Source organism: Protopterus annectens, chromosome 3.part0 (genome assembly GCF_019279795.1).
Source record: "Protopterus annectens isolate FY-2018-M chromosome 3.part0, PAN1.0, whole genome shotgun sequence".
Taxonomy (NCBI): domain Eukaryota; kingdom Metazoa; phylum Chordata; order Ceratodontiformes; family Protopteridae; genus Protopterus; species Protopterus annectens.
Window position 1 is genome coordinate 1,550,340,788 of NC_056731.1, and position 13,281 is coordinate 1,550,354,068.

The window sequence follows — 13,281 nt, forward strand, 5'->3', positions numbered from 1 at the left end:
ATGGTCTCGACCATATGGTGTTAGAACTTCATAAAAGTTTGATTATCTGATGGTAGATATCCTAAGGTGCACCAGTTGTCACCCCTTCATAGTGGAATCTTATGGGATATCATCTATCAGTGCCTTTGTAGTGGATTTTTAGGGTGCACTAGCTGTCACGATTCTCGTGGAGGGAGGTTTGTTGTTGAACATAGGGTCTCTCTGTTACTTAGCCGCTGAGTCAACTAACAACTTGTGTTAATCCATTTTGGGTAATCAGAACTTCATAAAAGTTTGATTATCTGATGGTAGATATCCTAAGGTGCACCAGTTGTCACCCCTTCATAGTGGAATCTTATGGGATATCATCTATCAGTGCCTTTGTAGTGGATTTTTAGGGTGCACTAGCTGTCACGATTCTCGTGGAGGGAGGTTTGTTGTTGAACATAGGGTCTCTCTGTTACTTAGCCGCTGAGTCAACTAACAACTTGTGTTAATCCATTTTGGGTAATCAGTCAAACAGTATGTCATAAGACATAGTGTTAGACTCCTTTCTGAAGTTCATCAAATGTTAACTCTTAGCGCTGTTTGTGGCAGTCAGAAGATGGATTAATAGAGAGAAATCATTGCAGCTTCCACATGTTTTGGAAATTAGTAGGTTTACTGTAGACCTAATGTATAAGTTGTTAAGCACAACTTTTCAAGCAGTTTTTAAATGAACTCAATGCGGTAATGTGTCAGCATTTGTTGACTAGATCTTTTAGGAATAAGGGTGATGTGATCAATTTTCTAACTGGGAGACAGTGCCTTCAGTAAAGAAGCATCTTAAAAACAGCCACACTTAGCTGTACTTTCATGGGCAGGTCATGGACTCTGGCTGTTCAATGTCCTTTCATGGACATTAACTTCCTGTTGGAGGAAGTCATTGTGCAGGCAGCTACCAGACCCAGCTAAGGGGAGGTGTCTGGATGAGAGGGGCAGGTGTTTAATGTGGTTCCAAAGTAGATGATAGATTCATTTGGCTCCGTGAGTGTCTGCATGAATGAATAAATTAATGTATGTATGCATATCTGTGTCTTTGTTTACACACACACACACACACACACACACACACACACACACACACACACACACACACATGTATGAGGTGGATGACCACTGCCTGATGTGTCCTGTGACTGTATGAATGGGGAGTGGGGTTTTTTGTGTGTGTGAGGGGGGTGTGTATGCGTGTGTGAGAAGGTAGATGTATACAAAAGGTGAGGAGTTAAGGATAAACTTTTTACTGATACAGTGTGCTTTAGGATTATATAATATTTTTGTGCATTAATTCTTATTGATTATTGCTTGAATGTTGTAAGATGCAGTGATGATGTGGATCTGTTATGCAAAGTTTAAAAAAAAAGGTTTAAGAAATGAGAAGCAGGGATAGTGGGAAATGGACACTATTCATGTTATCAAGCTTCTTGCAGTGCACTTGTGAACATTTGATATTCTTCTTACTTATGGTCTTACAGCACAGATTTTGAGTTTTTTTTTTTGCAAAATCACATACATATGTTTTGACAGAACTGTATTTATAATGTAGAGGAACAGTTTTAAAACCAGGGAATATTTTAGAAACTGTATTAAAAGAAATGATCTCTCCCTGCTCCCAGCCACTGGCAAATAGAAGAAGCAGTTAGTTGGACTTTAACCTTGCCAGGGTGAAGATGTTCTTTGTTCATATTGTATTGGATAGACACCTAGAATTAATGATGTATTTTCAGCACCATGTTGAAGCCACAGTTGAATAAAGTACATGTGGGATCATAGAGCATGCATTTTCTGGAGAATATAGATCCAGTAGGATAAAAATGTAGTCAAGGCCAGTAGCCCATGGCTTACGATGGTAAGGGAAAAGAAGGGTCAGGACTGATGTTACCAGAGCCCTTAGAATTATAGGTGATATGTGCTTCAGGAGCTGTTTATGTAGACTAAAGTTGTCAGTTAATTGGGACAGGTAAACAGTACAATGTAATGAAGGATGCAAGTCTTTATGTTAGCAGTTTTCTTACAGAGCTGAGAAGCCTCACTATGGTTTCTGAAAGATACTTGTCTGATTTCATATACTTTTTTTATTATTGTTTAAGTGTGTATGAGTAAATAGTGACATCATTAATACAGAAATTCCTTTGAAGATTGAGCTGTCTTAACTGTGCCACCTCTGCACTTTTTCTTGCCCAGGGTATTACATCCCTTTACAGCAACTGCTCTTCCTGCTTGGGAGACATGAGGACCAACCAGATGGGGGCGCAGACACAGATGAAACTGAAGACAGCGAGATGTCTGACAGCTCCCCTGACAGTAAGTAAATGGTCAGATAGCCGTTTTGCTTTTCCTTACTCTGTAAATGGAAAAAAGAAGGAAATTAAGGGGGAGGAGGTTGTCTTTGTTCCTCACCCCCTTCTAAATTCATGTCTTTAATAACTTCTCAGGTAGACAGAGCAGCAGGTTCCAATTACAAATAACGTTGCCTGTCTTTCTACTCTTTCATCATTTGGTTGCTCACAGCTAAATTTTTGTAGGTGATACAACAGTAAGGATAGTTTTTAGTCTGTTTTATTTTTTTTTTTTTTTTTTTTTTTTTTTTTTTGCAGGAGTGCATTTGTCATGCTGTGCTAAACAGAGAGTTGAACAGTGTGTAATCATAAGTGAGCTGGAAGTGATTGCTGGTTAAGCACAAGAAACTGTCTAGAAAGGAGGAAAGATGCAAAGATGTCAACACAGGGTGGAACTTGTGTGTTTGTGTGCTTGTAGTATAGTAACCACTTCTAGTGGCTGACAGATTTACTCATTTTTATTGCTCCATTTGTCACAACGTAATGTACAAGATGGCGTACCATTGCTAATAAAAACATTGTAACATTTCTTCCTTATTGTAATGTACAATGTAAATTACACTCCATGCCGAAGTAGACATTTTAGTATTCCAGCTGGATTCAAGCATCAGTCTGGGCATTCTGGTTGATAAACTACAGAACACAATATGTGTGCACAGAAGTTGTATATAGATACCCATCTTGGACAAGGAGAGGGCTACGAAAAAGCATCATACTACGTCTTGGAGAACTGGGACATTTTTCTTGATAACATGCTTTAAAATACCAGATGTTAATGGAAAACTTTTTAACAAGATACAGCAAAGTCTGCATCATTCTCTGATCCTTGCTGTTGGGAACTACTCTGGACTCTAGTGGAAACCTGTTACCTATGGAAGTGGTCATAATTTTGAAGTAAATAGCCAGCAAAGTTTTGCAGCACAGCACAGAAGGTTAAGGCTACCAGCCTCTAATAAGCTTCATCCTGTAGTTTGATTCCTATACTTAGCACTTGCATAATTTGTAACTCTTGAGCATATCAGTAAATTAGACCAGTAATTCTGGATCCATGATGGTACTCTTCTTGACCGTTAAGACATGTCTATTCTCCTTTCCATTTCTTTGTCATAAATCTTTTTAACCTACCACTGTTCCAAAATCTGTCTCAACTGTCCCTGATCTTGGAGGAAGCTGCTGCTGTTGCCGCTTATAGGCCTTTTTCTCAAGTGTTCAGATTTTCTCCTCATAGTTTTTCTCTGTTTCTCATAAAATGTGTGGTTTTCTAGCAAACCAGTGAGAACTGCAGTTTGTTCATAAATGGCAGACACTGAGTTTCAGAATTCATATCCTTCAGTAAATACATATTAATGTAAAAGCTGTTATTCTAGCAACTTTCTAAGTTTGTAATATAAGTAATTAAAATCCATCCAGGATTATAGGTGTTTGCGTCCCTATTATTTCTGTCTTTTTTCAGATTTCTTGTACAATGAGGTTGAGAAATATGTATATAGATGGCCTGTCCATCTCCCTCGTAAATCATGAACTGTTGCAGTCCATTAGTAATGCCCAAGATCAATGTTATATTGAAAGAAAGCCCTTCCTACACTAACTTATCAGGTAGCATAGTGGATTAATGATGCTGTTCCTGTGTAACCTTTTCCCCCTCTTTCTAATTTAATTTTTTCTCTGGTGTTTCGTGGTGATGCAAACAATATGTCCTCTGAGGGTGGTGGGAAGGTTCAGAGTTTGGATCATTTTTACTGGCTTTAAAGTATGCTATTTAAGGTATTCTGGTGTCTAGTTTTCCCCAACCTACCATGACTTTTTTTTTTTTTAATAAGTGCCTTTAAGTATGTTATCACTGGTGTGTCTAGTGGTGTTGCAGACTAGTAATATTTTTTTGTGGGAGGTGGCAGGATGTAGGGTTAGATTCTATATAAAGTGCCTAACAGACACATATCATCTTTATTTATTTATTTATTTATTTATTTAATTTATTTATTTTTGGCCTATCTGCCTTTCAGGCACAGTATGCAGATTATCCCAGGAGGGTACTGTCCCCTATATGTCATGCCTAAATGCCATTAAGGGACAATATTGAAGAGTTAAACCCATTGGCTAGTGTTCTCCGCTGATGCATTGTTGCAGGATTTGCTTGTTAGTATATTGGTATGTGGAGGTATTACAGACCCCCCCCCCTCCCCAAGCTCAACACACACACATTCATGCATGTATATACACACACACATTTACCCCATACACAAACATAAACTTACCCTATCCCCTAACTATGCCAGCTGCTGCTACCTCCCACATAGACACACACACACACACACACACACACACACACACACACCTTCTCCTCCATTCTCCCTGGCACTTACCTTTACCATTATGGCTGAACACAAGCTTTTTAGCCATGTTCATTAACACGAGCGGTGTGTTTCTTTACATACTAGGGAAAAACTGGCAAAGAAACTCACAAATAAAATCGGAGAGCAGCAGACCTAGAAACTACTGAAGTCACTCTAAGAAACAGATACTTCTGTAGTAACTTTTTAACGCAAGTTTATTGTTTAAAATAGTAGCGTTTTCGCTGTCAAACAACAAGGCAGCTTCTTCAGAAAAGTAGATTACTACTTTTCTGAAGAAGCTGCCTTGTTGTTTGACAGCGAAAACGCTACTATTTTAAACAATAAACTTGCGTTAAAAAGTTACTACAGAAGTATCTGTTTCTTAGAGTGACTTCAGTAGTTTCTAGGTCTGCTGCTCCTGTTTCTTTACATAGTTGAACAGTTCTCTGACTTGTAAATGCCTCACCACAGGCAGTTGTGGGGGAGAGCTTATGGCTAATTAGCATATGCTTCTCCCCCAGAATCCCTCATTAACATTTACCATGGGTGTGGAGAAAATTCACTGTGGTGCTGCACATCTTCGTGCTAAAGCACCATAGTAGATCTGTGTCTGAAAATTAAATGATTACCACAAGGAATACATCTGGCAGTACCACTTCTGAATTGGCCCATCTGTCTCCTTTACAGCGTAAATGTTGCAAACTCCCTTAATAAATTCAGTGCACACATCAGTAAGTGACATGGACATTGATACTAACTTCACTTACCAGAACTACTATCAGCACGATAAAAAAACAAACAGAAAACCAACAAAAAAAAAAAGTATTCAAAACCTTCAACCCACCTGCTTTAATGCTGATAATTTCATAGGTATATACGAATTTAACCACTACTACAGCTTTTATAAGCCTATCTGCACAACTCAGCTTAATTGTGTCCCCGTGTAATATGGACATCTATTTGGAGGGGTACATTAGGAAGTTGCTAAAGGTTTAACGGGAGGGGGGGGCTATGTTAGTTAGGAAATATTTGCTGCTAGCCTGTATCTGTCAGAGACATAGGGGCCAAAAAAGTGGTGAATTTTCAATTCCCCATCCAGTGGTCAAGGTTATGTTTGAATAGAGTTAGGGATGGAGCCTGCGTCATGTGAACAGAGAGCCTATTCCAGAGTGTAGGGATCCTTTAAGACACATATCTGTCTCACCAGTATGACCTTTTTTATCTTGTAAGCAAAATTTAAATCCTTGTATCCAGTGTTTCTGGTGCTATTCATTTTGCAGATGTGCAAAAGGTCTATCAGGGCTGGATCTGAGGATGCCTTATAGGCCAGACATAGATCATCTCTCTCCGTAACCTGTAGGAGATGAGTATATAGATAGGGCTTTAAGGCAATCTGTGTAGGACAATGTATTAATAATCCTGGATTCTCTTGGTGAGGAACCTCTGGGCATTCCAACTGCTGCATATGCCTCGTCAGGTGCATTCAAAAGGACCACTGTACTCAACGGTGGGTCTGATAAGGAATGAGTAAGTGGTACTGTAACTTTTTTGGACCTGGATGTCAAACCCTTATTCCTAAGTTGTGCAGTATATAATGATTTTCTTACTACCGTGGCTACATGTTGGTCTAAGGCCAGGTTACTGTCTGTATATGTTTCCAGATCCCTAACTAGTAGGTCAGCTCTTAGAGATGTTTAATTGATGAAGTAATTTACTTGGGTAGACTTTTTCCCAAAAGACACTATAATGCACATATTGACATTGAGTTTTAATCTGTGGCTTTGGCACCAGTCATTTGTCTGTGTTAGACCCACTTGCAGGATGTTAGTGTCATGGTGTGTGTGGGGGGGGGGATCTATGATAGCTCCTATTATGCAGTCCTCTGCAAACTTGGTGAGCCAGTGGCCCTTGACATTATCTTGACCTCTGAGAAGTAGATGCCAAACAGGGGAAGGTCCACCACTAAGCCATGAGGTACTCCCTTGGTGACCAATCTCTTGGTGGAGGTAGAATCACCAAGCTTGACTTCTTGGGGCCTGTGAGCTAGCTGGCAATCCAGTGAGTTTTATATAGGGATTTATGCCTAGTTCAGTGAGTTTGTCAACAATTCCTGAGTTGGGCATTGTATCAAATGCCTTAACCAGGTCTAGGTAGGCAGTATGCACCATTTTACCCTCACCCTTTACCTTGGTAACCCTTGCAAATAAGTCGACCAGGTTAAGTAGACATGGCCTTCATTTGACTAAACCAAAATTAGATGGGTCCTGTGTCTGTAGGTTGCCAGTGTCTTTGTTAATCATGTTAAGGTAGACAATAAGTGAGTCAGCCTCTTGGCAGTGATCCAAAATCTTTATTAGACACACATGCATTTGGAAGACAGAGTTTCAGCAACAGTCTCTATCTGAAGTATAAAAATCAACAGCTTATATATACCTTTTTAATGTGCTGCATCAGCAGTCTGTTAAAACAAAGGAATATAACACTGACCAGTTAACTTTGGACAAGTTTCAAAGCTTACAGCTTCTGTACAATAATATTCTTATTAGGTTAGACAAATTTGTATGTAAAAGATTAATGTTTCCTGAGAAAAAAATACTTTCCATAAAAGGGAAAGAACACAAACATCATCTTAACATATGATCAGCACTTTTTCATTACTTTACGTATGCCTTCAGTCACCTACTCAGACTATTTTACAAAACATATGTTCTTGTACTTTTCACCCTTTACGATCCCCCATTTGATGTTGTGTAAGCATCACCTTTAATTTTCTTTCTGTGTATTCGTTCATACATTTCCCCAAAATAGTTCATTACATTCCATTTCAGTATAACTTTCATCAGTATTCTGTACTCTTAGAAGTACACTTTCACTCTTATCAGTGATTACTTGCTGTAGTCTAATAGTACCTTTTTCACTTAATAATTTTAAACATAATGCTTTAAACATAAATAATAATGCAAGTAAGATAAGATAAAAGTAAATACAACACGCCACAGCAAAGAATAATAAAATCCAAAAAACAATTTATTGCAATGTCGGTAAGCGCTTTCACACGGAAATACGTGCTTCATCAGACCTCATAAACAAACTAAGACACCAAGCATATATATTCTCCATATCATCAATCAAATCAATTAAAACATCAGTTTAAAAGAACCTATAAAGATTCTACATCAATTAGGAAGAAACTTCCTGCTGACCATATATAGGTATACCATATATAGGTATTATGCTTCCAAGTGCAATATACCTATTAAATCACTTAAAGAGAGCATGTTCCTTCAAAATAGGTTTTATAGAAGTCCTACCATTGATGCCTGGATACTTCTCAGCCTGTAGACGGATTATCCAATGGAGCTCATGTTCTTCCATGTAGTTCCTAAAATCCCCACCTCGTATGCTGGGTCTAACTATTTCAACAACCCTAAACCCAAGTACATGATCAAAACCTACTTCAAAACAATGTTTAGCTAGCGCATTTCGTGAATCATGTCTATTTATCAAATATAAATGTTCCCTAATATGCTCAGCTAGGGACCTATTGGTCTTACCAATATAAAAACAGCCACATACTCCGCAGCTAGCCAAATAAGCCAAGTCCCTACTCCTACAGTTAGCACATGCCCCAAATTCATAAACCTTCTTCGTTACAGGGTGCATAAAATTATGTGAAATATCTATATTATCACAAAAATTACAGTTCATGCATCTCATTGTTCCTATATGCATATCATCATCAACTTCAGGTGTATTACATGCATCCTTGTAGCACAATTGTCTCTTAATACTCTTCCTGTTTCTAAAAACAAAGCTGGGTTTATCCCCCACCACCTTCTTCAACCCATCATCCAGATGTAAAATTGACCAATTATCTGTAACTATACCCATGATGTGATTAACATCACTGGTATAGAATATGGAGAAGGGAACATCCTGGTTAGAGCAAATCGTTTCATTACTAGCAGAAGTGTTCGACATGCAGGTATAACCATCAGAATAAAAAGGTCGGGCTCTCCCATCTCTCTCCCTTCAACTCTCATGTAAAGCTACATCAACCTCACGTCTCCCATAGCCTCTAGATAAAAATTCATCACCCAGTTTCTCAACCCCCTTATAAAACAAATCATCCTTGTTATTCAGGTGGGAGATCCTCGTTCCCTGTCCCTTGATTACAATTTTAAACACGTGTCTCGGATGCATACTATACTGTCACGGTGTAACACCGTGTTTCTCCAACAATCCTTCATGTAAAGGGTAGTAGTAAGTTTGTTCTGCTCATTCACAATTGACTTAACATCTAAAAAAATCAATCTCCTTATCCGAATACCTACATGTAAACTTCAGAAAGGAGATTATGTCTGATTGACATAAGTAAAGAACTCCAATAAGGAAGCTTCCATACCTACCCAAATAACAAAGAGGTCATCAACAAACCTCTTGTATACTCTAATACAGGAAGAAAACGGAGAACCTAGAATATACTCATTCTCCCATTGAGCCATCACTAAGTTGCCGTAGCTATTGGCACAACTAGTGCCCATAGCCACGGCAACTTTCTGTAAATAGACTTGATCCTCCTATCTAAAAACATTGTTTTCCAGGACCACTTCCAAGAACGAGCATATCAAATCCACACATCCACCGTCAACAGATTTACTCAACATAAATTGCCTGATCATATCTATCCCCAAATCATTGGGAATACTGATAAAGAGGGAGGAAACGTCAAGACCTACTATATAACAAGTTCCATCAAAAACAAGATCACTAGCATCAGCATGTAGCTGCTGTAAAAACTGCTTGCTATCTCTAAGGATCTGTGATTCCGCCCCCAATAGCGGTCTCAATTTCTTATTTACAAAAAGTGAAAAAGGCTCCGTCAACCACCCCGCTCCTGAGACTATAGGTCGAAGTGGGGGGGTTGACCGAATCCTTGTGTACCTTAGGTAATGCTTGAAATATAGGGACAACAGGAAATGCAACAATTAAATAATCATATAACTGCTTGTCAATAATTCCATCAGATAAACAATCATAAGTGAAAGATTGTACTCTATCATGTATAGAGTCAATGAAGCCCTGGTCAACTCAATCGTAAACATTAATGTCCCCCAGCATCTCAGTCATTTTAGAATAATAAAAGTCATAGTCCATGAGGACAATCGCACCTCCCTTATCAGCAGGCTTGATAATAAGTGTTGCATCATTCTGCAATTCGTGTAAAGCATGTCTCTCCTCATTGCTAATGTTGTAAAACATTCCCTTGATGTTACCTTTGTTATGCATATGAGCCAGATCACCCTCACACTTCTTGAGGAACGTATCCAAAACAGGACTGGCTACAGGCTGAAAGACGGTAGGCTTCTTACGAAAAAAGTTGTTGACATCAATAATGCAAGTAACCTTATAGCAGTAATGGAGACTAACAAAGTGAAATTTAATATTCCACCTCTCCGTCCATAGGTTCATAGGTTCATACTAGGCTATCTGCCCGAGGGCATTTACAAGCCTAGTCCAGAAAAAAAATTAGTGAGCCAAGCCCACTATGAACTGTCTTCTTCTTTAGCATGTGACAGTTCGGTAACTTTTTGTATGATTTCAAGATGGGTCTCTACTGCGTGCTCATTATCCGGAATAAACATACAGCACTCCTCATGCACGAGCATGCAAACACCCCCTTTAGAAACAAGTACGAAATCAAGTGCCATTCTATTTTGCAGTACTACAGCTCGCATTACCCTTAATTCAGTATTGATAGGCATTTGGGAGCATTTCCAACAATTTAGACAGTTTACATAATTCCCAAATTGCTTTAGGAGCACCATACCAAGGTAGTATGCCTGCCCACTCCAGAAATCACATAGTCATCTAGGTCCATATGAGCTAAACCCTTCAATGCCACATGTGGCAGATCATGGTGATATGTTCGTGATGCATCCACCTTTCCCACTGGGTTATTGGTAGGTTTGGCTTCTCATACATTTCAAATCTTTCTTGCTGGTATGGCATCCGTATGTCGAATAGCAGGAACCAAGTAGCCTAAAAAACAACTACCTGACCAATTTTCAGGTAACCATTTATAAGCTCTTCTACCACAAATAACATAACAGTCTTTGATCATCACTGAAATATTTATAAGAGCAAAAGAATCCCCTACATCTTTTAGCCCATGAAACATTTTTCTTTGTATTGCCTTTATCTCCTGTACAAACTGTGTTTATGTTTGGTTGTCAGTTTTGTTAACCAAAAGGATTCTTACTTATTGCATTACATTGTGAATAGTCATTATAACAATTGTATGTTAAAGTCCTATTACAAAAACTCTACACAACTTTTAAGTTCCCATTTTTCAGAAAACACAAAGTTCCATTCTGTCTTTTGGTAGCTGAAGTGAAACTCTCTCTGTACTAGTGCTGTTCAACGTATCATGCAGCAGGTTAGTCCAGGTGTCTGTGGCATTTAAAGGGGATGTGGCTATCATCAATCTCCTATACACAGTTGGGACAGCTGTACAAATCTAACAGTTAGTAACATTGAAAGACAGGGCATAAGTTAGTTTTAAAGCCTAAGTGTTAAAGATCAGATACCAGGAAGTAGCTCTTTTGGTAATGTCAGTGTCATCATTGTTGCCAGGCCAGTGAGTATAGGTGATAACAGCAGGAAATAAAAAGGGCCAAAGTAGTACGAGAAGAAATACTAAGACGAAACAGAGAGCACATACCCATTGTCGTTGAGGGAAAGGAGTCCAAGTTGTTGATTTTAGGGGCTGAGAGCCACCAAACAGTTTGAATTGAGCAGGAGTGGTGGTGGCAGTGTTCTCGACAAGAGACGCTCATCTTCATGGTCAGCAGGCTTTTTGCTTCTAGTACAGTGGGCGATAGTTTGATGACATCATCTTCAGCAAAGGTGAGAGGCTGGTGATCATCTGTAGGAAGTACTTTCTGAACATGGGATGTGTGGATCCAGGTTGGCGAGCCTTGCAGGCGAACAGTTGATGTTGTAGTCAAAAGAACCAAAAATGGTCCCGTCCAGGGTGGTTGTAGGGAATTCTTTCGTCGGAAGTACTTTACATAGACCCAATCACCAGGCTGAATGGAATGCACAGAATCTCAATCAGGTGGCTGTAAAGCTGAATTAACAGTCTTGTGGCAGCACTGCAAAAGAGAAACAAGGGTTTGAAAGTAACGCAACAGAGAGTCATCAGTTAAAACAGTTTTCATGTTTACTGGTGAGGAGGCTGGGAGCTGCATAGGACAGCCCACAAGTATTTCGTGAGGTGAAAGTTTTCTAGTAACATTTACTGTAGATTGAACAGCGAATAACACTAGAGCCAAAGCCTCTGGCCATTTTAGGCCTGTCTCAGCTGTAAGTTTTGCTAGCCTGGTTTTGATAGTCTGATTAGCTCTCTCAACAATACCAGAGGCATGTGGCCTGTAAGGACATTTTTACATTTAACATTGTATAAATATCATCAGCAAGCTTCACAGTAAAATGCAATCCTCTATCAGATTTTATTTCACGTGGTGCCCCAAAGCGGGGAATTACTTCAGTCCCTAATTTCTTTGCCACCATAGTGGCATCATTCTTTGCACAAGGAAATGCTTCCATCCATCCAGAGAATACATCCACAATGACCAGTACATATTTGAACCATGCACACTGTGGGAGTTTAAGTCACATTACACTGTACAAAATGGTCCCCACATTTTTTTAATATGCTGTGGGGGATAGACATAGACTTTGAAATGTAGGCTAAACAAACAGAACATGTTTGAGCTAAATGCTGAACAGCCTCGTAAAGGTAAAGTGCATACCAATCAGATAATATTTGCCTAATTAAAACATTTTTCTCTATGTGAGCTGGTAAATGATATGCTTGAACCAATTGATACAGAAAATTTCGTGGTGCTCCAGGTCAGCTGTCGGGGTGGTGCCAAAGATTATCTGGCAACTGAGTGCAGTCATCTTGAATCCACCTTACCCTCTCATGATCCTCAGCTGCATCCTGAAATGAAAGTACATTAGACAAACAATCAGACATAGTATTAAATTCTATAGTTACACTTTGTAACAGCTGCAATTGTACTGCCTGAACAGATGATGTCAATGCAGCCTGTTTCGCTGCCCAATCAGCTAAGTCGTTGCCTTTCGCATCAAGAGAGGAATCTGTTTTATGGGCAGCGCACTTAACAACAGCTATTTTCTTAGGCAAAAGAAGAGCATTCAATAGTTCTTGCACAAAATAAGAGTTTTTTAATTAAAGTTCTGGAGGATATTAAATAAACTGTCTGCTTCCACAAAGTTCCCAGGAAATGTACAACTCCATGGCCAAACCTAGAATCTGCATAAATTGTGACAATTTTATCTGTAGCTACTTTACGGGCTTCAGTCAGTGCAGCCAGTTAGCTGCTTGTGCAGATACTTGTCCTTGCAGGTTTCCAGTTAGAAGTACAGTATCAGCAGTACATACGAAAATGAAACAACTAGTTGACCACCCTCCCTTCGTAAGCATGAGCCATCTATGAAAAGTATTAAATAGGGATTTTCCAGTGATGTACCTTATAGGTCATTTCTAGGAGAGAGCA

At 39.1% G+C, this 13,281-nt stretch overlaps 1 protein-coding gene across 1 annotated transcript in view; it reads left to right on the forward strand.

Annotated features, from left to right (window-relative positions):
• LOC122796846 overlaps window positions 1-13,281 on the forward strand; it is a 282,354-nt gene that overhangs the window by 141,065 nt on the left and 128,008 nt on the right. The window contains exon 3 of the mRNA XM_044065590.1: window positions 2,206-2,325. Within this exon, the coding sequence (XP_043921525.1) occupies window positions 2,206-2,325 (120 nt within the window). The remainder of the gene's footprint in view (window positions 1-2,205; window positions 2,326-13,281) is intronic.